This window comes from Bacillus rossius, chromosome 3 (genome assembly GCF_032445375.1).
Source record: "Bacillus rossius redtenbacheri isolate Brsri chromosome 3, Brsri_v3, whole genome shotgun sequence".
NCBI classification, from domain to species: domain Eukaryota; kingdom Metazoa; phylum Arthropoda; class Insecta; order Phasmatodea; family Bacillidae; genus Bacillus; species Bacillus rossius.
Window position 1 is genome coordinate 78,553,951 of NC_086332.1, and position 27,518 is coordinate 78,581,468.

Consider the following 27,518-nt stretch of genomic DNA (forward strand, 5'->3'; position numbering starts at 1 on the left):
GAATCTCCTTGGTGGGAGTCTGTGATCTGGCCTAAACTCCCGAACAAAGTTGTGTGAGAAATTTACTTTTAAAATAAAAATTCATCATGAATTTCCTATGCACTACCATTTTACGAAGCATATGTAGGGGATTGGAGGTATGAGGCGCCCGGAGAGAAGGCAGCAGGAGGGGTCTGAGACAAGCGGTCACACGCTGACCCGCAGCTCTGCTGTCGGCGGTCTCGCGAGTCAAAAAATATAAACATAAAAAAATGTTTTCAAATATTTTTTTGGCAGAATCAGAAAAAAATATATATTTGAGTTTTATTTAAGTAGCGAGTTTGTTCGCAAAGATGGAGCTCGCGGGCGAGTGGCTAGTGGAGTCGCCCAGTGTGACCAACCTTGCACTCGCGTCTGTGAACGTGGCAGCACTGACGCGGCAGGGCCGTGGGGGTTGGTAACGTCAAACGCGCGCTGGTCATTAAAGACTCGTCCGTGGCGGAGCGTCGAGGTTCGGCTGACACTTGGAGCTAGGGACTTGGTACTTTGCTGCCGCTCCGGTAGAGATGGCGCACCGCAAGAAGGTATCGAAGCCGACGTCCAGATACGTGGACAACGATTTCCCGGCAGGAAACTTTTCCCTCGGTCGAGAGGATTTCTACGACTTCATCGACGATCAACACTACGGCTGCCTGTCGCCGCGTAAGTATAATTAGTCTAATAGACCGTGTTTCGGTGTTTCTAGTCGGCCATACTTCTTAAGTATAGTAATTTCTCAAACTCCTTTGAGTTCAATTGTTCAGGGTGGCTTTTCACTGATCGTTCTACGCATTTTGAAAGATTCGAAGCGCAAATTAAAAAGTAAATCGATTAATCAAATATTCCCTATGCAGACTTAAAAATTGCTAAAAATTACTAAACGTGTTATTTTTTGGAATGATTACTGTAACAAAGTTAAACGTTTGATATTAATTTTTGTATAACAATTCTGGTACGAAATGTCGGAAAACTGTTCATTTTGATATTTTTGCTAATTAAAAAAAAACTTCAAAGACGAATATTTTAAAGTTAAATGTTGTGAAAGGCATACGTGAATTTGTGGAAGCCATTATATTTAACTTCATATTCAGCAACGCTAAATGATAATCGCTATCGTCAGCTGTCATATAGCCAAACATGGTACTTGTAAGTCTTGCAATCACTGGTGCATTTTTAATAAAACCACCATAACACTCGGGACATAATGTAGAGCGAGACCATTATCGTTCGCAATCAGCTACGAATGCAGGAACGCAGAAATCGGGTGCATTCATTATATATCACACCCAGTGTACTGAAATGTAGACATATGTCTTCGTAAGAAACTTTCCCAGTGTCATAAGCTTTACTCCAGTCAGTAAAGTTGGAAAACTTACGTCTACTCTTCTCGCAACTCCGACATTATATTGAGTTTTCATTGGTAGTTTTGAGTGTTTATAAATCTTTGAAGTACTAAATTGTTGAACGTTGTATTGTTTAATTTTCAAATAAAAAAATAGTTAAATCAATTGCACAACATGATTCATATATAAAATATATAAGCTGCGTAGATCTCGTGGGCGAGTGAGCCAGTATCACTCGCCTTGTGTAATCGACACACGCTGCTCTAGTAACACGTACTTACATGTGCACGAGCTCTTTCGTCGACGAGCAAATATTACTCGTCCAGTGTAACCGAGGCTTTATCCACTTTGCACAGGTGGTAGTCAAATCGAAGATTTGCGGCAAATATATTTTGTTATGACAAATATTTTATGTTAAAATACGACTGGATACGCGATGAAGCACGCAGTCTGACAGAAAACTATTGCCCTATGAACACGCAGTTTTTAGCCGTGCGAGAAACTTAAATAATATATGTAAGATATTTCTTGTCACTATACTTGCACTATATTTACAGCTATTAGTATTTAAAAGGTGATTTCAATTGATTTGAGTAGATTTTTTTAAATATGTATGATGGCTCATTCAAAACCCAAATTCTGACTGATTTCGATGACATAGCACCCGCGAGGTGACGGAACTAGAAAAAACAAATCGGGAAGTCTGTTGCGTCCTCGAATTTTTCCGCCCTGACGTAACAGATGTGTTGTGTGTGATTAGTTGGAAAAAATATTTTATTCGTGTCGCGTCCTTCGCGCGCTGTTGTGCTTCCACCGGTGGACAGATCAACAATATGATTTGGTGGTTTAACAAACGTGTGCACTTAAACCAACACAAATTATGGCCTTCCCTTTTGCGTGTACGCGAGCCCGTGTGGTCAGTATTGGGCTGTCTTGCATTTGGTCTCGCCGTCATAATACGACTGACGGAAGGCCGCAGGTTCGACTCCAACCCGAAAAACATGGCTGTTCACGAGCACTGAGTTCCAATTGGTTCTTGGATATTTCGCCGTACCCCTGGATCAGTGTTGCCGACAGACAGCATTTGGCTGCCAGTGAGAAGTTACCGTTATAGAGCATGGGTGACGCCCAAGAGTATAGCAGTAGCACGCGGCAGTGACTAGAGGTACGATCAGTTGAAATGTGCGTATAGTGTAAGGCCGGGTTTGTACGCTACGCGAGACGCTGGTAAACATCGGCAAGCTTTAAACTTCTTCATAAGTAGGACCCGATTTACGACCGGGCCGACCGGGTATTTCTGCAGAGTGCCACTCTTTGAGAGGGCGGGAAAAATAATTTTTTTTTACGTACGTTAATGTTTTGATTTTCAAAAATACATGTCAAGGGGAAAATTTAGTTTATACCAACTATTGCAGTGCAGTTAAAAATTAGGCCTTAAACTAAATACGTTAGAAATAGATTTAAAACTCGTTTAAAATTATGCGTGTTTTATTACGGTAGTTAACAAACGACCTATGTCTTTGAAAAAAAACTTAGTATTTAGTTGCATTATGCGCTGTTTTAAAACTTATAATAAATAAGATTGAATTAGTAAAATTTTATGACGTTTGAGGAAACTGGAAAATTAAGGGGGTCGACTAAAGATTATCTGCCTGAGCGCTAGCTGCCTGGAATCAGGCCCTGCCTGTATGTTAGGTGAAATGTTACGAAAACATTTTAAGATGCAGCGTATAATTGGTCTTATGTTTTCTTTTAATCTTACGCATCACGTTTTTACTTATTAATCTCACAGCTAAAGCAAATAACGCTTTTGTCTCCTAAGAGGGGTTGACTTTATTGACATGTTCTATATTCTTTTAAGAATCTGTTGAACGAATTTTGGAAATAAATAAATAAAAAAAACAGGTTTTCTTTGAGAATCCTTAATTATAAAAAAAATTGATTTATACAATTTAACAGTTTCAAGTCGTAGGGTTGGTGCCATCTTGTGACTTGCGTGTCTCACAACCTATCGTAGTCTTCTTTAATTTGTTGCGTTCTTGCACTCCTTGCGAAGTTTATAAGCCCGGGGCTACCGAAAGTGTTTCTCACATTGGTTAAAATGCGATTATTTTTTTGCGTGGATTTTATTTACGACTCTGCAAGCGGTCCTTATTCTCATTTGCAGCCTGGTGCATTAATTGACTTCATGGTCTATAGCTTAGCCCCGGTAAGCACTATATGGGTGCTATTTAACATTCGGACATTTTAAAGCGTGGTATTTATTACTGGGCTGAAGTAATCGCGTAATGACCATCGGTGGCCCTGCAGTTAGCACAGTCACCCCGACTGCGATCAGGCTTCTAGCCCCGCGCTGTTCCGATGTCTCCGTAACAGGCGGGTGCTGACAGGACTTCGCCCTTTGTTTGTTCAACTGAATTGGACAACTTATAACTCAATGATCATGGATTAATTAAACTTTGAATGTGTGATGTAGTCATTCTTTAGGGCAACAAAAAATGTTTCATTAAGTTATGTTATAATATAAATATATATATGCATATTTATTATAATTATAGCTTAATATTACTACATTCAATATTTAAAAAATTAGTTTGACCTTTCAGTAGAATAATGTAAATATTGTAAGCAAAACACGCTGCGTGACACACGACGCGAAGCACGCGATGCGACAGGAAAATATCGCGTTATTGTGAACATGCGGTTTTAACCAATGCAACAAGCAAAACTAAACAATTATGTATAAAATATTTCTGAACATTTAATATGCACCACACATACGACAGCCATAAATTTTCCCAAGTCTTAATCGGCATTATTGAGAATATGTTAAATCAAAATGTTTCGTTTGTTCGTAAAAATTGTGCGTGAACAAATTTCAAAGATTTCACAGGTAAGATTTGTAAACAAAACAAATCTAACCATCCGTCCCTAGAAAACAAAATTATGAAAATCATTTCAGGAACGTGGCAGCTGCAGAGCGGGTTTATGTATAAAAATAGGAAAATCTAAAGCATCTGAGAATTTTTCCACATTGGTGCCATAGTTACGTCGAACGTGTTCAAGTTGTGCTTCGAGCATAGAGCTGGAGTCACAATGACGGACGGACACGACACGACAAATCAAATTACACAACGTACAATGTTCCAGCGCGACAGAGTTAATAGCGTAGGGTCACAATACCACGACATCATTAACACGAACTCTTAATATGGCTGTTGCAAATATTCCCATGCCAAATTCGTTCATAAAATGCAGTATATAATAAGCTAAAAACTGTGTAGGCGCTACAGAAAATTTTTATTTCGTGTTCACAATGAACGTAAAAACGAAGTAATGAATTAACTCCATTCTTAGTTATGTGAAGAATTAAAATTAAATCTTGTCTAGATGTAGAATATAAACGTTGACCATAAACACGATGATGTATCCTATCATGTAAACAAGTTGAAGGCACACTACAAAAGTTAAAACGAAATTTAGTTTTTCAGCATAAAGATTTACTAAATAGGTAAATATTTTTTTAAGTTTAGTTTTGCAAGGTTTCGGGTTTCTTTCAATCGTACGGCACGACACGGCGAAATTAGAAAAGGAATCTACTTCTTGCGGATCGTCGGGGCGCGTATTTTGCCGGGGTAACGTCACTGTGACCTTGTATTTCATTGGCTACTGAGCGTGTCGGGCCTGCCGTGTCCATCGTGGCATTGTGACTCCGTCTCAACACGCTATAATTAAACAACTATCAACTCCAGTTGTAATTCAAATATGAAAATCACTTAGAAATCTTTGTTAAGTGAGACTAATTTTACATAAGAAAACTATTGTAGTAGAAATATCAGCTTAATTCTTTCTGTGGTCATCAGCTATGCAAATTACAACTCTTCATTCTGAAAGTATTTAGTCTTGAGTAAAGCTGTTACCTTTTATTTTTAAATGTTTTTTTATTTATTTTATAACAAGCTGTAGTGCCAGTTTTCCCTTCGGTTGGATGTTTGTTTATTCGCTTTACCTCCTTATACACTCAGCTATATTTTACGTTATTTTATATCAAAACATGGTTATTTTGCACGGTTCTTGGCGTCACTGAAGCAACATCATGAGATGATCGTAATTAATTTTTTTTTACCAGATGTCACTACCGCAATTAAATTTCCATACATTACGAGTGTTTTTCGAATGTGATTTTACCAATGGTTTGGCAGTAGTAACTTTCAACATCGGCAAGGAACACAGCTAATCCAGTTCACAACACAAGCCATTGAAACGGGACCATCTGTATAAAGTGAAACGTTTCGAAACTGCTATAGTCCTATGTTATTTGCCAGTTTTATAATTATGTTCTTGACCAATTTGAGCTCTTATCAGTTGAGTATTATTTTCGGGAAAGTGTAACAGAAGCCGCGCTAGATTTCTAGTTTAGGTGCGAAGTAGCTACCAGAGGCTTATGCACTTCCTAACCAAGAAGCCACTACCATTGCGGATGCACTAGGCAACCTCATTTGCAGATATGGGGGACCAATGGAGCTCAACTCAGACCAAGGTCACAATTTCGAGTCGACAGTATTTCAGGTGGTGTCGGTTACTGGGAATAAATAAAACCAGGACTACAGCCCTACATCCTCAGTCCGATGGCATGGTGGAGAGGTTCAACATAACTCTCAAGGAACACCTTGCCAAATTGTGGCCGATCAACAACAGAATTGGGATCAACACATCCAGTTATTTCTAATGGCATATAGATCTGCCATCCATAAAACCGCTATCCATGACTCCACTATCCATGACTCCACTGGACAGACCCCTGCGTGTATTGTGTTTGGACAGGAGTTGAGGCTGCCCTGTGACGTCAAGTTCGGTCGTCCTCGCAGGGAGCCGACCAGCACCACTGACTGTCAATCGTCTGTATGAGCGTATGACACTCATACACTAACAATATAGTATGATCCTCCGATTAGCGACAAACCTAATTAAGACGAGGTACGACGTGAAGGTTTAACTCTACTGGTTATCAGAAAGGCGATTTGGCGTGGCTGTACAACCCGCAAGCGGCATGGGAAGACCCATTTGAAGTACTGAAACTGATAAATGTGGTCTATCGCAACCATGGAGGTAAGAGGACGAATAAAAGTGTTACATTTGTACCGATTGAGAGAATATGCCGGAAGAGATGTGTACATGTACGGGTCGAACAGGTGTAAGAAGGGGGCAGTGTTACGAACGTGGGAGACAAGGGCGCGATGTGCCCCGCACGCCCGCTGACGTCACGGAGATTAGCGGCCCGGCTTCACCACTTCTCCCGCGCCCTCCTCCTTCGAGGCTTTTATATATCCCCTAGCGGCCTGGGAATTCCGCGTGGAGTGGCGTGAATAATCGCCGTTATTCTGGATGCTTCGAGAACCGCATCGGCCCAGGATGACGCGACACGTCACAGTCACTCAAATCGGTTCCAGAAAGACTGCCCAAGGTATAAAAGCGGCGACACCGGCCTACGCGTGAGTTCAGAGAGTTCGTACAGGCGAGTGGAGGGAAGTGAGAGTTCGGTACGACGCGGAGTGACGGGACCGTGCGAGTGTGACAGTGGCGTGAGACTGTGTGTGCGGACAGGTGCGAGGTAAGGGGCGAACCACAGTCGAGCCTAGCTCCAGTGAGGAGTGTCAACTGCGGACTGGACAGATATAGTGATTTGTGAACAGACATTTTTAAGTGCGAGTGATTTGTGAACAGACAATGGTGATTTAATTAGTAATGTAAATATGAGTAATAAATAAAACTGTATATTCAAGTTACTAAGGGTATTTCACAAAAATTGTTATTGAATCATTAGCTTAAGAGGGAGATAAAGGGCTTCATTTAGTGCTGTTTTAGTGGTCAATGCGACGGCAAGTAGAGGTCAAACCAGTTAATGCAGATGAATGAGATTTTTACACTTCTTTGAGGAAAGGTATAATGACTGATCCCAGTTGTCAGAATGCGGTTAATGTTGTTATTAATCAAAATTAATTAGTAAAAAGGTTTATATTAGCGCAAATTTGACAACTTGCAGAAAATAAAGTAATCGGAATAACAAAAATGTAAAAACTGAACGATTTACATGTAACATTATTTTATAGTATATGATTTTTGGAAATAATTATCTTCATACAATTGCGAATTACTTGCACACGCGTAAGTCACTGCACATTCATGTTTGAGCCGAAAATTTGCCAATTCACTGTTTGGAGATAGGAAACTTTTATTCCATCCCATCAGCAAGACCCGAGCGCTGTAGATAATCCTCGCCATTAGAGTGGTCGGGTTCTGGCTGTTATATGCGCCTTGTTTAGGAATGTGGGGAAGGGGTGTAGAGGAAGGTCTGGTTTTCGATAACACATGTCTTGTCGGGTTACTCTGCATTTCTCTTGTCATCGCATTCGCGTCCACCTCATTTACATTACTCTTAAGAGTATTCTTTGCACATATATATATTTTATAGTACCGTTTATTTACAAATATTTAACTGGATTGTGGATATACAATTAATAATTTTTATTTGCTTTTAGGTTACTTGGCATACATCTTATTTTCAACCAAATAATAATAGTTGTATAAAAATGAAATGAACTAAATATACTGTGGGATATTACGTTGCAAGGCATTTATTGGGGGATAAGTTTTACAGATCTTGCAGTTCAAACACTATAAGCACAGCACAAAATACGAATAATTACACAAAACTGTAAAGCTGATTTGTAAACAAAATACATTAGTTACAATAGTTTACCTCGCGGTTACATACAAATTGATAATATACATAAAAATATTACAAGTTTTCAAAGCTATCATGTTGTTTCATTACGTAGCATATAAAATTATCTATTGTTTGTATCCCATTTAACACTTAATAATGGACATATGTACTGTCAAATATAGGACGCTAATAAATGAAATGAAAAAATGAAAAAAAAAACTAAAATGTATTTTATATTTAATGTATCACATATATAACACATGTATATTTCATGAATAGTAGTTACTGAAGTAAAAAGGTTGTTCCTTTATTACAAAATAAAATACACAATATAAACTATTCATAACGTAATTTCTTCTTGCTTTTAGCACTCTCAGATGTTTCTGCAATTGACGTACTTTATTCAGTCTTTGTGCTTTCCTTTAAACTTAATCAAGTAAAAAAACATATGTTTTTATTTTATCTCCAATTTGCTAGATTTTTACCTCTATGCCGTTTTCTTCGCACAGACAAATGCAATTTACCACGAGCATTACCTTTTACAAAACGTGCGTTTGTTTTCACTATTTATAAATGAACATCATTCATATATCCCAAGCTAACACAGCGACAGCAAGGAAAACTAAATCCGACTGCCTCGCAGTGCCACCCCACCGCTTTCGGTCCTTATCGTGGGACTGAGAAGTGTCGCCTATCGCGAGGGACTTAGAGCAATATCGGTCTAACGTACAATATCAGGCGCACATGTTACGCTTCAAGCAGCTGGAATTTCTAGTAGCTATTTATCCCACTCTTAACACTTAACTTTTAAGATCATGTTAGAGAAAAAGAAATTTTCTTTTGAGTTTTGACTACTATGCTTGTACCATACTCAGTACAGGTATGGTTACCGATGTAGTGATACTCTTTGTGTGATACAAAACTGTTATTTTTTTTTATTATGTGAAGTAAGACGTGTTACAAATTTTCCAAATTGATCATAAGTTTCTTTTATTTAGTACGTGTTAGTTCGTACCTCTTGTATGCTTTCCATATTCGATGCTTTGCAACCAAGACAAGAAATCAAAATTATTAAATTTATGTTAGACCTAATTAGGAAATTTTCACCCGTATCTATTTAGGGAGGAGAACACGGGCAAGAAAGGAACAACCTATTGCAAAACACTTTGCGAAGCTATTCGGCTAAGGTGATCTTCCAGTCCCGCAAATTACAACCCTTTATTCTGAAAATATTTAGTCATAACTTGCCTCCATACCTTAAATGTTGGTTTCGAGCACTGTTAATGAACCATGGGCAGGGAATTAAGAAAAACTTTCATTTAGGAGGCAAGTAGTAACTGTGGAAAGTAAATAATCAACGTAACAGCACCAAAACTATAATTTTATAAAATGTTCCGTTTTTTTACATTCTAGGCATAGACTGCCTAGTGAGATGACTCACCATTTAACACCCCCCCCCCCCCTCCTCCACCAAAAAACCCTTGGGCAGCAGATTCGGTGAATGGTACAGATTTGCGCCCTTCGTACTGTATCATTGTCACAACTTATAAACACTGATGACACAGATTCCAAAAGTGCTAATTGGAACATTTTGGACTCTACATCTGACAAGTTATTCCTGTTAACTACTGCATAAAATTTAACTATGCTTGTCTTAAACCCGCCACGATTGACTTTGTAGCAACAAGTGCGTAGGGCTACGAGATGAATAGGAAAGGCGTGGGAGACGATCCCTAGTTAGAAACTTCGAAACTTTTCTAACATTTAGCCTATTAGTATGTTAAATTTTGGAATATTATTTATTGGAATATATTCTCTCATTTCATTTTTCACTAGCATTTTCACGTACAGGCCGAATTTCGCAACGAATAATGCCCCTATTTCGTATAATGTGGGGGAATTCTACAACCGACTAGTCTCAAAGGTTTGTAATATACACATACATATATATAAATCATTATTTAGACATTCGTCAATCATATCCAGTGGATTTATTAAAAAAAAAAAACTATAAATTCAATTTCCAGGTGTCTTTAGCTCCCTTAAAATTCGCGTTGTTGCTAAATATCTGTTAATTTTTCGACATCCATCTCGTGGTGACAGACCTCTTCTAGCAAATGTCGTAGAGCGTCTCGCAATAAAGAACTATGGAAACGATTCTACGGCAACGCGAGATGCGTGACTTTAATGCTTCAGAGAGGAACTGCGCTTAGCTCAAAAAATTAACAATATTACTGGCCGTTCTCGCTGAAGGGATGCCAAACGAAAAGTGATGTTTTAGGTTAGTAAATCGTTCAACTTAAACCAAAAAAGAGCAAAACGGTTTGGAGTATGTAAACTAAGATATTATGACTTGAATAAGAAAATGACATTGAAATAGTATTGGATCACATATAGAAACGTATTAAATAATAAACTTAAATACATTTTTTTTAGAATTGTAATCTAAAATTGCAGGTGTGATGACTAATGATAATATTTATGCTTAAATGATTAGTTAATTTCTTTTTAGGTTGTTTATATTAACTGGATGTATGTTGTTTTTGCAAATTTCTAAAAGGTCTCTCATGAACGCCATTCCCTAATGTTTGACATTTTACAAAAGGTAAGCTGGTTTTGTGATGAGACAGAGAAAATAACTCCGATCTACAAGCTAAATCTAAGTGTTACGATTTGAAATTTTTTTAAATTTCGCTACACAAGATATTGACCACGGACCACGTAAGTGTGCATGCCCAGATGCCAGGATCAGCTTGCACACAATGTGTGTGTGTGTCCACTGTTCGGCGGTCAAAGTACTGAAACCACGAAACAATACTGCCAACGCTAGGAAGGCGATCCATTACGAGAAAAGACTAAAACACATTTCCATCTCCTTCATTATCACGGAGTTGGCTACCTTGAAAATGAAATTTTTTGAATCCTTCCGAGAAAAAAAAACACTTATTTCGACTAGGCAATAAAATGGGAAGAAATAAATTTTCCCAGTAAAAATTATCTTAATACTTGTGAAAAGTTATTGACATTAATTTAGGTTCACCACCCACTTTGCATGTAATTTTATAACATAGGCCGTGATTGATTTTTTATGGAATACTTATAATCGTCACTCAGCATCCACATTTTGAAGGAACACTTTAGTAAGCCGTTTTCACGAAATGCATACGTAAGTGTCGAACGCGATGTTTGAATTGCGTGACGAGTAGGCAACATGCGGTACACGGAGACGGGACAGCGAAGTGGCATTAGACTTGGTGATGTACTCGTGTAGCTTGGAGTCGCCTGACACCGTCAGGCATGGTCAGCTGGCAGACATGTTGTGCGGAGGAAGCGGTCGTAACGGATGAGTTGAGACATCTGCAAGAAACTGTGGAGCTGTGGGAAGGACAGTGTGTGGTCCTGGGTTCGACACGTGCGTCTCTGGTGCAGACATGGCCGGTTCAAGGTAAATTGGCGCCCTAGGCGAAAAACCTTAAGGGCTCGGTTCAAGGTCACGGTTGTGATTCTGTCCCGCTGGAGAGCGCTAGTAGTCACGATCAGTTGAACACTCGTTATCACAGACATATATTCTTCCCGGGCGCCGCTGTCATCCGGGCAAAAGCGGGGGGGACACGATAATTACAACGCGGTGTTGCCAAGCGTTATCTGACACGTGACTCTCGCACCAAGGGCTATGGGCTACCGAAGACAGGCGGTACCGCGGTCGCTCTGCTAGCTATCCGAGGGCAGCTAGGCAATGCCTTCTGCTTCCGAATGGGCCCCAATTGGCGGCGTGTGCTATTTGCTTGCTGGTTTAACCATGGATATATTGAATAGCAGTCCGTGGACCATTTGGCCGGCTGGTGGGAAAGGCAGTCTGGTACGATTAAGGAAAAGTTAAATAGAATATTACCTACAAAATTATATTCAAATAAAAAAAACACAGAACTAAGGGCAAAATCCTAATACAGTGATTCAAGAATTAAAACAGAATTATTTTTTTGTGTATTCTCAGTTTAAAGTTATTTCCATAAAGGACATATATGTATTTATTTCAATGGTTTCGATTTTGGCAAACAATATTTTAATAAGTTAACGTAATTTTTTTTAGTTGCCTGATATCATCCCATCGGTTTTACAATTGTCTAAATATTTGATACATTCAGCAAAATACGTACCGTTTGTTTGTTTTGAAATGTTACTATATTTATATAAATTTGAAATTGTACCGTATTAAACTAACACTGGATTGAAAATAATATGTTGTGTGACAAACAGAAATTCTTCAGTGGAATATATACTAATCCAGGCTAATACTTTTTACCAATAAAAAATTTATATCTTTGAGGCCTATTGACTCGCGTTTTTATTAGGCTGGGATAATATGTTACAAAACGCAATCAGAATTAATAATAAATAAACGACATTTTAGCATTTTTTTCTACAGTTTATTTTCATCTCGTGGTTCCGGGTTATAAATGTCCAGAACATTTAATGCAATACTTTACTTGACCCAATATTTTTCACCCAAGATATATGTAGCCCGCGATTGCCTTGAGATCCTTACAATCTGGAGCCTCGGCTTATAACTTATATTGGACACAAAAATATTTCCTTCATTGCTGCGATGAACTTCCCCGTTTTTCACAGTCATTCGAAAGGAACCTTGAAATTTGACTACTGTAAACGTATACACTGCTTTATATTAACATAATTCCATGTAAACAATTTAGTATTTATCGAAATAATTTAGGCATTAAATAAATAACGCCCAAAAGCACCTCCTGTACTTTGAACCTCCGGAAAATCACGAATTCTACTCATTGAAAACAGAGACTTTACCACTCGCATCGGAACTACACATGCAGGTTTTATTTAATTCCAATAAATGATTGATATGAACTTAACCACGCAATGTTATGATTTATTTTCATTACCTACTTTCATTTTCTTACAAAATGAATATGACTGAATTATGCACAAATAATCAAATACCGAAGTGTCACGTTCACCCGACCTTTTCTTATCCAACATTTCGTATTATCCGACATCTCAAAAATAAAAATAAACTATTCTATCGGAAACATAAACGACAATTTGTGTCATAATAATTTTTGTTGATCCCGACTCTAGGTACTGCAACTTATTATTCAGCCAGATATTTTTGTTATTTTTTTGGTTTTAAAAATGTTTATTAGGTTTGAAATGTTTAAAACATTAGCAAATTTTTACGTTTATAATGTTTTTATTAGCAATTCCCTATTAATCCGACATTTTAACTATCCGACTTTCTGCTGACCGGTTTATGGCGGATAAGCGAGACACTACTGTACAACACCGGGACGGCCTCCACTGGGTGACTGAGGGGTCCCAGTGTGATTAGGCGCCAGCAGTGCTGCTCTAGGTGCTAAGATGAGCTGAGCAAGCAGGGGGCCGAGGTAGTGGACATGCTGGGAAGGGTTCCTCAGCCTCTGTGCATAGCCGGAGCTCTAGCGGCTTTTCTGATTGCGTATATATCGCATCCATATGCACGACCGTGGGGGCCCGGGGCGGCAGGGCCTTATGGCTAAGAGCGCCGGGTCAACAAAGAAAAGGGGGGAAACCCCTGACAGGTCTATGTACGACCACACCAAAGATGTATAATGATTTTGTTATAGGTATTCGATGAAACTCAAGCAATATTTAGTTTCCCAGGTAAACTTGTAGAGTTACAAAGTAGATCGTAATATATATATATATATATATATATATATATATGTATATATATATATATATATCCATGGTGCGATTTCGGTTTGTGATTATTTGAAGTATCACAATTGATTTGTCTACTGTTTATATCAAATATGATGTATTAATTACACTTAGCTTTATGCTAAGTAAAAAATTGGCATTCCAAACATATAAACGCTCGTCAGTGTTTTAATGTTACACAAATTTAGGTAAGTAAATATAAAGATTTACCGTGATAAATGTTTCAATTTTTCAAACATCATACATTTCACTGATTACAAAACATAAATTCAATCACAGAATTTGATTCAGTCTCATATTACAATAAATCCAGCTACAGCTTCCTTAAAAATAGAATAATTGTGGTAATAGTTTTAAGTTGTTTTCTAGGAGTTGTAAGAGGCCTGAATCGGTCTGCACTTCAGAGTCAAGATAAATCTTCTACCTGTGTCGCTGTAGTTACTTCGGGATCAGGAGGCTGGAAGTGGGGTCAGTATAAAAAATACAGGAAAATTCGTGAACACAATGCACAGTGATACAAATAAGGCCACAACTGTGATTAATCAATCACACAAGTACTGCAGTCTTCCTTACTTTACTCTCTAGTTTTGAGTTCATTTCAAAATCGTACTATATGGTAGGAACTCAATTAATAAACGTTACCCACTAATTTTGTGAAGCTACGTAGTAAATAATCAATATCCATGTTTAACTTGAGTAAGTCCCATAAAGAATACATTATTATCAGTTAAAAGTAATAGGAATTAAATATTCTAAAGACCATGACGAATTTCTTTTTTGAACTGAATGGTTCCTGCAGTGCACTGTCTTGTGTGTTTTTCTTGTTGGTTTAATAAATATGGCATTACATATGAGGGTCTGAATATCCCGTTTCCTTGTAAATTTATCCATGAGGAACTCTCAATTTGGCTGTTTTCAACAATGAGGTTTGGTAAATGCTCATTAAAATCTTCACAAACAGCCGAACTGTAAAATAAAAATAAGAATAAAATGTGCTTAACAATAATAAAATAAGAAATTAGTACAAATACATATTTTAACTAAATGTTGAATACATGACTATTGTTAAGAAAGCATGCTTATTACACAGTTATGATTTGGTATTTGATTCGGAAATATTGTTTTCAGACAGACGTGTTAATGATGCAAAATGGTCATATGTTAATGAAATGCATCGCTACAAAACCTCGATATTGTATAATCCTATCTTATTAAACGTTTTTAGGGCTTAAAAAACAAACTTTTTTAAAATGAATATTAGTTCTGATTTTACTTAAAGACTTTATTATTAATGAAATGCTCAGGATAACATGCTATATTTTGTTCTTGTGTTGAAAATGACAGAGGAGAATATTCTGTATGAAAACTAAAATTATTCATAAAATGTTTGTTCACATAGTAATTATCACTGGAGACAAGAATGATTCATTTAAGTGCATTTAAAGTAAATCTTAATTTCCGCATCGTAATAATGTAAGATGTAAACTAGCCCTATTATGTTAAAATTTTCCGTAGCAGGTTTCCTTTAGAAAAATTACTGAGATGTACATTTAAATAGCCTTAGTTAAATATTTATAATTGTTTAATTATTTCATATATTAAAAATAGCAAGACGAATAGTGGAACGATAATAATGATGTGGCTATCAGTCCTCGCGTATCTTTATATTATTACTTTTCTGTCGAGGTTTCCCCACTACTATACCGAAACACACAAGACCTTAAAAATCACAGTGAAAACCTACAGCTATAACGAACATTTCTCTACTTATTAAAAATAAAAGTAGCTATTTTGTAGTGTTTTTTTCCTGTGTATAAAAAATAATTAATAAGTTGTGGTTCCCAGATAAAAATGAAATAGCTTCACACGAATTCTTAATTCACACTTTTTTTCCAGCTCTATTTAATTCTATTTTAGCTTTTTAGCTAATTTCCTCAACTCTTTCAGCTCTAATATGTATTACAGTTGTATTTTGTATGCGCCGGCTTGAATATATGTTCTTTTTTGGGGGAAATAGTTATTTGCACTGATCTGACCTGAAGAATAAAATTTAGAATACATTTAGATTTTAAATGCTCAGGCACATTATAAAATGTTCATAAACTAATTCTATCAGTTAAATAGTTCGTTCATGTTTATCTTTTTCAAATACATGGTGAACAGCGTGCGCTGTGGATGTAAGAAACAACATTTATTATTTTATTTAACAGTCTGAAATAAAAGATGGAATTATTCAGTTTACCTATCTATTTACAATATTAAATGAGTTGTACAATTTAACTTGCTTTACATATAATTTAAATGTTCAGTATTTTGAATATATATATTCATAAATTAAGAGGTAAAAAAAAAAGCTGCTTCTAATAACTGTCCAAGCAATATCACAACGACTCATCCATCTAGTTGCTCACTCAATGATCCTCAGAAAAGCACTGTTCACCGTAGCTTAAATTGCTAACAGCTCGGCTGTAAGCAGACTATTACCAAGATAACGACTGGACATTGAGTCAGAAGTTCTTTGATGTGGTAATGCACAACATCGTGAAAATTCGCCCGCTAAGAAGTTTGGCGCAAATTATACTGAAGATTATGGGAGAAAAGAAACGTAATTGCAGTTACTATGTGACCACTTCACTACATGAACCTAAATGTAATTATATATATATATATATATATATATATATATATATATATATATATATATATATATATATATATATATATATATATATATATATATATATATATATTCCAGCCTCATGAACCATCTAAATTAACTTACAATTAACTTTGTTTAACATAGGCCTAATCAATGGCTACCATATCAAAATTATTTTCAAGGGCCTGTCGAATTACTACAATTTCGTAAATATAGTTTGTAAAGAAAAATAATTTTTCCTGTTGTTCAAATCAAATACAACCATGTTATAAAAAGAGCAACATAATAACATTGTGCGTATTATAATTGTAGTAATTGGCATGATGATAGTATTACATTCTCTTGTAAGTAAGAAATTTTTTAACTGATAACAATGTATTAATATCCTTCTTAGTAATATTAATTTTAAAACATCCAATATTTGAACTCCATTAATTTCAGCACTGACTAGTTTTAAAAACTTTGATACCTTATTTTATTTTACAGGTTCCCGTGTGCCGGCGGGTTTGTTAGGGCTCGGCGTATCAACTACCTAATCTTAGGAACACTAATGCCTAAATTTATTGGCCAATAAATGCAAGACAATGGCCGCGAAAGCCGGCGGAATCTTTATTACTTATACCTAAAATTTATTTCAAAATCTCTGATCCAGGTTTAGACGTCCATAGGTTTTTTGATAGTTTAAATAGTTTCATCGCATTTTATGCAGTAATTAAGCTTAGATAGTTTCTTGTGAAATTGTTGCTTTTCAACGCTCGCTCTTTACGTCTGCCAGTCTGGGGCGGATGGACAAATAAATTATATTAAAAAAATTATACAATTTTAACTAAATTCATGGCACACCCGAAATTCTGATCCAAATTCCTTCCAAAGGTACATAGCGACTTCAGCTACGGTCACCTGAAATAATACTGGGGAATATCGCATAGAGTGGTCATTTCATGTTGCACATTTAAACTGTATTGCTTGCAATCTTTTAAAAAGGCTTGCTGAATTTATAGGCAGGCAAAATAATAAAACTTTAAAATGTGTATTGTTTTTCTTGTAAGGCTGCATGTACCAAACACAACCTATAAGGCCAATAAAAACATTTTACGAATGAAATATATATTCATTTCCCGCTGGAAACCTTTAGCCCTAAGCCGGTTGTTCACTACAGAATTATATACTGTACTGACTGTTGATTTCAAAAGCATACTCTAGCCGTAAAACCCATAAAAATCATATGGACGAGTGGCCGCTATGCGCGTTAAAAGTGATGTATCAATATATGTAAGTGATAGGGGAATAATAATGTCTACGAATGTGTGGATTGTGTGCAAGTATGCAAGTGAGCAAGTAGACAAATGCGCAAGTATTCAATTAAGCGAGTGTGTTAATGCAAAAATTAAATTGAGCACCTCACTCCTGAGCCCCGTTCCCCTATCCTCCTTCGAGCACGACACTGCTGATAGTTGCCCTGTAAGCGTTACGCTTTTGTTATGCTGATTACAACATCGCCTCATCTTACTTTACCAGCTGTAAAAAGGTTACAATTAAATTTTCTTAAAATAATTGTTGCATCATATAAATATATACAATTTACTTTGACGTTTAGATGCTAGAAGGAGCTTCATTCGATTTTTCATGGACTTTCTACGGTGAGATAAAGGTCGCGAGATCTTGGAACACTTCCGCCAATTTCTTCCCATGGCTGTAGCGTAGCAACTGGAGAATTGAACCGAGGAACAAAATCACTTGAAGTGCGGGTTTACTGTCGCGTGAGAGCTGAAGATAAGGGGTGGATGAGGGGGAGATAGGCGAAGTGGCAACTAGGCCGTTCCTTCTCTCATTCCACGCGGTCCTTATCTCTTGTCCGCCGCCGGCGGAGCACGTCATATTACCAGCGTGCATTGCAGCCTATACATCAGGCACTTACACAATATACATTTAAAAAAATTCGTGTTGCTTGTATATTTAACCAGATACGTTGCCAAAGCCAAGGACTTTTCGTGAGATTGAGATATGACCAACGTTGTTACGAGATGATTAGGGGGGTAGAACATACTGACTGATAATTGTGACAAAATTAAAACTTAATTTTACAATATCAAACTTAAAAACTTAAATTAAATTAAAATTGTTTTCGTAGAAACCTGTATGCTTATAATATCTACAATTTGGTGTTTGTTTTAGTTTTCTATTACAATAACTGACGGAATCGCGTGCATTTAAGTTTAACCTGTAAATCCCTATCCCGCCATTCGGCTAGCATGGGAGTGAACCGAGCCCTTAATGCCTCCCCGCCGGACACCCCAAAAAAAATTTCCTTGCCTCAAAATACATCACGCAAGCCTAAGATTTTGTCAACAAACAAATGTAAGCAGGGTTGTATTATTTTTACTTTTATACTTATTACAAATCGTAAACAGGTCACCTTGGACTTTAAATAATTACTTATATCAATATAAACATTCCAAACTGTTACAAAAATCCATTTTCATCTAGTTTCAATAATCGTTAAACATATTATATCAGCTGTTGTGTGTCGTGCTGCGCCGCCCCCAGCTACTTGGCGCCCTAGGCGGTTGCCTAGTTCGCCTATATGGACGCGCTGGCCCTGCGTGCAGAACGCCAGCAGCCAGTGCACACACCAACACACACGCACCATATAGGCTAATATGCTGGACTGATGACATTTCCAAGATTTTTGTGTAAATTTAGTATTATCAATAGAGCTGTTTAATGCATATAGTACCAACATTGACAACGAAGATAACGTTATCTCTTAGTAAAACTTATTTTAAATTTATGCATATTTATGTGGGGGTGAGGGTAAACCACCGGTGCTTCAAATTTCTTTAAAAAGTGAATTGTTTGACATCAGAAAAATGTAACATATAATTTAAGGAATTATTTATAAAATATTTCTGTAGTCGCACCTCTTGCCGCTAGGTTATTTTTTTCACACTATCGCCTGTGTTGGTATAGAGATGTCAGGTATTAGTCTCTAGTGTGTTTGATATATGTGTACAGCCACAATCCCGCCCGCAGTTTCTGCAAGGAACAACTCCCGCAACCATTCACACCCGGGAAGAATAGATGCACGGAGACGGCTACCAACATGGCGTTTGTTTTCGCCCTTGTACATAATAATAATAATTTATTTCCCATTTTTTTACACTTTGTTAACAATATTCACTTAATTAACCAGGAAATTTAGCACTCACGAAAGCAAGCTTGTATGTGAGTGCATCTAGTCACTTCAAATTACATGCGGTATTTTGACGATTGTAAACATTTGTAAATGTATAATAACTGAGAAATAAATATATAAAATATAACCTAAGAAACTAGACATTAGTTATATAAAGATGAAAGTTAAAAAGAGCAATTTATTAAAATTCAATATTATGTATAAACTAAAAACTTATAAATTACTAAAATTATAACATTTTTACATGAATAAATGAAAATATAATTAAATAAAAATTAGTATTTAAGTAAAGTACAAGTACAAAGATATAGCAATATATAAAACTAACTTAAATACTAAAGCCATCTCTTCATCAGTTAAATTATGTAGCCAAATATTAACATATTTTTTTTAATTTGAAAATAATTTTTAGTTTTTAGTTTTGCAGGAAGAATAACAACAATTTTTGGAAGCAAAAATTCTAAAGATCTCTGAGATATTGTTTTATGAAATTGAGGGATTTGTAAATTTATATTTTGTCTATGCCATGTAGGATAGTCATGATCTATATAATTTAACTGATTATCCCTTTGATACATATTAATTATTGCCGCTCTAATAAACAATCTTTTAATATCAAATACATTTAATAATTTAAAAAGTTCCTTGGATGGGTACATGTGGTTTTTTTTAAAAATAACTCTTAAAATAAGTTTTTGAATTGTTATGTGACTTAATTGACGTTTTACTCATCCCTCCCCAAGCCAGAATGCCATACTGCATAACAGACTGAAAAATAGCAAAGTAAACCATTCTAATACCTTCAATAGATAATATTGTTCTTAGTTCAACGAATTTATACACCATTTTTCGAATCTTGTTCGTAAGATAAGAAACATTTTTATTCCATTTTAGAAAAGAGTCGAGCACTATACCTAAGTATTTTATATCCTGTACTATTTCTATGACACTAAATTTTTCACAGTTTACGTTTATTTCGTTGCATACATGGTTTTTTAGTTCATGTTCGATAGGTTGACCCAAAATGTTGCCAGAGAAAGTAATATATTTGGTTTTATTTATGTTTAGAGATGTTACATCGCTATCGTTCCTGTGGATCCGCTTCGCGAAATTTGTACGTCGACGAAGTCACTTTCATGCGTGAAGGTATTCGTGTTTTCGCAAGCATGTATGAGCCTACTATAATCTACATATGAACACCATTTCCGGTCAATCGGTGTTTGAAATAACTCTCTCGTGACGTGTGCGTGTGGAGACATTTACCTAGCGGTTCTCTACGAAACTTCGTCACGGTGGCTGCAGCGTAACGGTCCATCCACCCGCTTTACATAAAAAAAAGTGTAAGGTTGCTCTACACATGTATTTGGTGCTCGCTGGACTATTCGCAGAGGTCTTACGAACTGGATGATCTCCTGATATGACGCAATTCTCATCAATATGTTTCACGCTTAGATTGCAATACAGAATAAGTGGCGAACACTGTTGCCAGATTGATTCTACCTGCGTTGTTACAAAATAGTCTTATTTTGTATATCATCGTTAATCATAAGTTTTAATATATTTTTAACAATATTGTTACGAATTATTAAAATGAAATAATCTTCGTGGGAAAACTACTGATAGCCCAATTAAAGATTTTACTACACAGTTTTATTGATTGCCAATATTAACATTACTAACAAATAATCTTATAAAAATGCCTAATAATCAATAACACTTAAAAATGTTTACTCCCCAGTCACTCGGTTCTTACACACCGCACGCCTCGCTGGGCCGCACCTCTGGCGCAACTCTCGCCGCAGCACCCCTCGGGGACCACCGTCGCCGCACCGCGCCGCCGCCGTCGCACTCCCCTTCGCCGAGGATCCGCTCGACGTTTTGCTCGGAACTTCGCTCGGAACTCCCGCCGCACCCGCGGCACCCTCACCACCAAACTATCGCCGAGAAACTCGCTCGCCGAGGAACTCTGCCGCACCCGCGACCCTATCGCCCAGACTATCGCCCCGGAACTGAGCTCTCTCGCCGAGGAACTCCACCGCACTCGCTAAACTATCGCGCAGACTATCTCGCCCCGGAACTCTCGCCCCGGAACTCCGCTGCACCCGCGGCACTATCACCGCGAGCAAATTCCCCCGGAGGCCGACGTCCTGGACTTATTTAGGCCCAGGCGCCAATTCTAGAAGTCACGAGCGCGGCTGGGTCCAGTCGCCTCATTCTGCGCCGACTCGACGCCAGAATTATCGAGACAGGCGTCGGCAGCTCGCGCGACGGCCCGTGAAACTCCCCAACTGCCAGGTGTCAGGTAACGGCGCCGAGGCAGAGCGTCGCGTGGGGTGTTGAAGGGGGGAGGGGGGAGCGACGACCCTTGTAATCCACCAGGCGCGCGCGGCATGTCTCACGTTGCGGCGGCCACGTGACGTCAGTGGCCGTGCTGGGCCGCCAGCCAGCTCCGAACCTGCGCGCGCCGCGGCCCTGCTCACGTGCGTAACAATATTATTTCTACATTGTTCTAGGACAATAAAATAGTTATTAGATTATATAATGCAAACAGAAGCATTCAAAGTTTGTTAAATCTGAGAATTTTTTTCCAAGCAATAATACAAGGAGATGGTAGGATAAATTTTATGTACGCATTAAGTGTGCAACATAATGGGCTCCTACGAAATGTTAATAAACTAAGACCTAATAACATTTAAATGCTGTCTACATAAAGTCCTTGACAATGAGTGTTAAGTAAATATTTTATTGCAGTCATCGAAAGATTTATCAATTTATTTGTTACCAATATGATATAACAGGCGCCAGTTCGCCTTCTACTGGCGTCAGGTGAACCTGCCGCTCCATCCCTCCTGGAGTGAGATCCGATGCGCAAGCTCCAGATTTTTTTAACCTAACTCATTTCATACAATTGTTTTTATAAGCGCTGAACACATTCTTCCTTCCTAGCTGTAAGCACACGCGCTGACTGGCAGCCGAGCCTGTATGACGACGAGTACTGTCGCCCGCCGCCAGGGGCGCATGCGTCACTGGTGCACATCCAGATGCAAACAGGCACCAATGCGGACCGAAAAGTCCCAGCTCCCGACCCCAGCTCCCAACCACCACTCTTCTTCCTGGACCATCCTTCTTGTCCTGTGCTGAACCTGCCCTATTTTACCCCGCATGAATGAGCCAGCAGTTTTCCCTGTGTCGATTCAGGTTTTACCTGGACCCAACTTAACTAAAACAGTCGAGTTAGTCATGGCATAAATTGCTGTCAAGGCTGGATAGTTCCCGAACACAGCATACGATGCATGCTACCCTTTCTGCATGGCTGAAACCCACCATGATTAGGCATAAAGGCTTCGGCCTGGGATGCAAATTGTCTTCCCTAACAAAGACCCCTGCCAAAAAAATACATTTAGTTTAAGTTAGGTTAGGAAAAAAATTGTTGCTGCGCTGTGATTGGCCGAGGGCTCAAAGCCCAGCCAACCACAGAGCACTACGGTGGTCGGTGCGGAAAGCACCATTGTAGAGCGTTTAAATGTTGGCATCCCATCGGGATCGTAATTACCGAGAGATAAAAAAGTGGGTTTTGATGCGTTTTGTATTTGTCAAGATTTTTTTCTTGGTTTGGACGTGAAACTCAGCAAGGTTTCTGTGTTCATCTCATGATGTAGTGCCTCTAGTGTGCAGTATCTGATGGCGTCTGTAACCAAGCGAATACATCTGTTTTGTACTCGCAGTCTCAGGTGTGTTTTGGCTGCAGTAGCCCACACTGGGACTGCGTATGTCATAACTGGTTGGATGAGGGATTTATAGAGCAGCAGTCCATTTTTTATGCTGTCAGTCAACGCTCAGCTTGTCCATTGTTTTATAGGCATTTAAAAAAAACTGTCTACATAACACATGTTGGGTCTCAAACTTCTTTCTTCACTCTTTACTTTAAAACTCTGATCTTGAAAAATTGAGCTTTTATATTTAGGTTAAAATGCAGTTTTCGTGCAAATTATTGAAAATGCTGAGAATTTCAAGTTACCGGAGTAAATTGTGCAATGCTTTGGTGGTAAACGTATGGTCACTTGAAGTACTGTAAGCACAAAGTAAATACGGTGAACATCCTAAGATATGGTTTGCTCCTAACCACTTGAACACGGACTGGGACCTCATTTACATGCTGGAGTTTGGGGAAGTGCGATCCTCACAAGTGTCGTGCACTAGCGATCCTCGCCTCGCGAGGACCCTTACAATTGTTAGGAAGTTGTTTTTTGTATTAGTTTTTTGTTTATTGCCAATAACTAAAGTTGATGCACGAGTAAAAGCACAAAATGGATATATCATCCAGTGTAAATGCATACGTACTTAGCATGTATGTTAATTTTCTATCTGGAAGTTTCTGCCCACATCATTACGAACCTTGTGATAACAAATCTGTAATTAAATCACTAGAAAAGTAACACTTTGTTAAAAATACCTGAAGGAACTATATAGTATTGTTACATTGAGGTTTGTATTAATCAAACTATTACAAAATTTAATGTATTTTTAAAATATAATTTGTTAATTGATTTTTATTTTTATTTATTTTGTGCATAACTCATATAAAATAAATATAATTTCTTCAAGTAAAATTGCACACAATTTTAAACAGCACCAAATGTAATTTTTTAGTGATTGTAAAATACAATTTTAGTTAATCTTATACCCATTGCTCAAAAACATTCTTTTCAGAGGATGTAAGAGGAGGAACTATCAAGACATACCATAATTTTGGAAGAACAGTGTAATTTTTCAGCTTCTCCCCCTCCTTCCATCCTATAGGCCTACTAAACCAATGGCATCAGTATTATTTTTGTTGAAAATTTACGTTTGTTTACATATTTCTGGGATGATTGTATTAACCATACTTAACTACATGTGTTTACCCTTAGACCAAACACAATTTTGTCTTACACAATAACCCTACTTTTATATTAAACCAATCACAGCATTTTAACACCTATGTAATTTCTAAGGTCTGTGAAACAGTATTAATGCAAGTTTTGTAAGGTTTTATTAAATGAGATTTTACTGTAATTGTACTTTCATGTTGCAGATCGGCTGGCTTCTCAGTTCACACGCCAGATAAAATCATGTGGTATAGATTTTGACTACGTGTATGATGAGTTCCTGCTGGATCTCGACAGCCGTGAGAACATTCAAAAGTCTGCGGTGAAACTGTTTGCATGCGATGAACCAAAAGCTAGACCTCTTTACAAGCAGTTCAATGAGGCTACCAGAGCAGCACTCCAGAGAGAGATGTCGCTACGTTCCTACAAATTTGGATTATTTTTCTGGCTTCTGAACTGCATCTACGAGAAGAGGAACACCTGGAGGCAAACGAGACTTTATCGCGGTGTTAATTGCGAGTTCAATTTCTCTCTTAGGAACAGTGTGTTTAGCTTCAACCAGTTTGTGTCTTTCTCGGGACAAAAAAACATAGCCATGAAGTTTCTGAGTGAAGGAGGCACATTGTTCTTCATTGACGGTGTCTCTCAGATGCCCATATCAAGGTATTCTCCGTTTCCTTCTGAAGACGAGCATCTCATTCACCCTGACCAGGCCTTCAAGATAGTTAATGTGAGCATGTGTGACAATTTAGCTGTAGCACAACTCAAAGTACACAATTAAGTGGTGTTTTAGGTATAATTTTATATTAGAGAACAATAATATTCATCATTTTACTTATGAAAAAATTAACAAATAACTAGACCCAGAAGTTTTAAGAAAAAATAAAATTATTTACTCATATATTCTGTTTTGAACAATATGTAATGTACTCTTAAGCGAGTCCTTAAAATTCAATCAACGAGAAGGAAGACTTGAATTAGTCACTATGAGTGTTTGTTTTATATTTTAGTGGAACGTAAGATAAACAATGAGAAAGTACAACTAAAGATTTTAATGTGTTTTTATACCAAATATTTAAACATTTGTATTCATGTTTGTTACTTAAAAACTTAACGAAATTAAATAATTATATTAATGTTACATGGTGGAAGATACCAATTGTAATATATATAAAAAACGTTTCTGCATCCACCAAGCATGAAATAAGTGGGAAAACAATGTTTGTGAATTCTTTTTTTTTAAGTTTTGAATAAATTTCTCATACAAATTTGTATTGTTTAGACATGTTTTCTTTCTATAAAAACTTCCAAATGTTTTTTGGTGTATAAGAAGGGAAAAAAAATCTCTTTAAAGCTTAAAACTGAAAAAAAACATTGGCAGAGTTTAATATGACATGTAAGGGAGAGAAAAAAAATATGTTGCAATGACTCATGGCCAAATCCAAAGTCGTCTTCGATTATCCACTCGACAAAAGGCTTTCTAATAGAAATTGCTCGTGAGAGATGTCTTTCGATTGTTGGTTGACTGCCGGATCAGTAAAGCCAACCCCTTGAAAGTAAATGTGGTCAGGTGCTCATTTCGATGCTTGTTCAGTTGAAGTTCGGCGAGATAGTTGACGTGGTCAATACATAAGTTTTCATTAAAACATTTTCGTATTTGCTTATGAATTGCAAAAACATATTTGCAGCATGGCAGAAACGTAATTTGAATTCCTGTAAAATCTGTTTTGAAATAAAACTGGTAGGGAGAAAAATAATTTCACCCATAAGGATTACATAGGCAACTTGTGTTGTAGCGATGGAAGTAGATTTGGAGGAATTAATAAAGTGGACAAGTTTTGTGAATTCTTCGAAAGTATGAAAATCCATGCATTTTATTTTGAAACGTGGGTGACCACAGTTCAAAAAGCACGCTGGTCAGCACCCTTTGAAGATTTAAGCACAATTTATATACTATCTAAATATCACTCTGGCCAACAGCGCAGTGGCCATGAAGGTAATGTGCTTGCTTGCCACCCAGACGCTAAAGTGTAGATTCTTGTTGATTGTCACTTTTTTTAAAGTAATTTACACTTTATTAAAATATATTGTTTACAAATATTTATAATTAAAATATATTTGAATTATTTATTACATGTAACTTGATATTTTAACTACAGTAACAATTAAACCTTTCAAATATTTATTTTAATGAGTAGGTATAAAAAAAGTTATAAATAAAATTTATAATGTAATTAAAATTTATTTAAAAGTTTTAAAATATTCCATCTAAACACTTATAAAATATTTTGTTGAAAACAGATTTGAACTGACCTGAGCAGTTGTTTCCATCAGTTACGATTGTTTCTATTGAAAAGGATAATGGGATAAATTATTTTCCTTAGCCCTTTGTATATAATTATTCTACAGTTCGATCATTCATATTTCTTTGCTAACTCTGAACAAACGAGCCAGTTTATTCTTGAATGATAATCAGATCTACTTAAACAATGTTGTTCGTGTAAAAAATCTTTTATTAATTGTAAAAGATGAAAAAAAAAATTTGTTTGCAATGTTTTTATAATTATCTACCATGTTATTTCTTATAAAACAAAATATATGATTAAAATTTCTTAATAAATATCCAACTCTCGAATTTAACTCTTATTAATATAGCCCGTAAGTTTTATATAAAATAATATTTGATACCTAAAAATTATGTATATTTAAATTACTGATGTAAACAGATTTTTAAAATTTTTTAATTATTAACAAAAAAGTCACTCAACGAAAATCGAAACAGAGCGTTTGGGCAGCAGGCAAGCATGTTACATACCACCCTAGACTGCTGCGCCATTTACCAGTGTGAAACTTGGCTACTATATTAACTGTGCTTGAATTTTCAAATGCTTTTTTTTTCTGAATTGAGTCGCCAATGCACTTTATTAGTTTAAAGGGTTGAATACCTCATCGCAAAATGAAATTCCCAAGTTGT

General features: G+C 36.9%; 1 protein-coding gene across 1 annotated transcript; it reads left to right on the forward strand.

Annotated features, from left to right (window-relative positions):
• The first annotated feature begins 404 nt into the window (after positions 1-404).
• LOC134530943 (GPI-linked NAD(P)(+)--arginine ADP-ribosyltransferase 1-like) lies at positions 405-25,812 on the forward strand. Its single transcript, XM_063366277.1, has 2 exons — positions 405-681; positions 24,751-25,812. Exons 1-2 carry the CDS (start codon positions 546-548, stop codon positions 25,323-25,325), a joined length of 711 nt encoding a protein of 236 aa, XP_063222347.1. The 5' UTR covers positions 405-545; the 3' UTR covers positions 25,326-25,812.
• The last annotated feature ends 1,706 nt before the right edge of the window (positions 25,813-27,518 follow it).

Coding starts and splice junctions, on each gene's coding strand:
- LOC134530943 (XM_063366277.1), top strand. CDS start 546: ATGGCGCACCGCAAGAAGGTATCGAAGCCGACGTCCAGATACGTGGAC. Junction 682..24,750: donor CTACGGCTGCCTGTCGCCGC/GTAAGTATAATT, acceptor TTCATGTTGCAG/ATCGGCTGGCTTCTCAGTTC.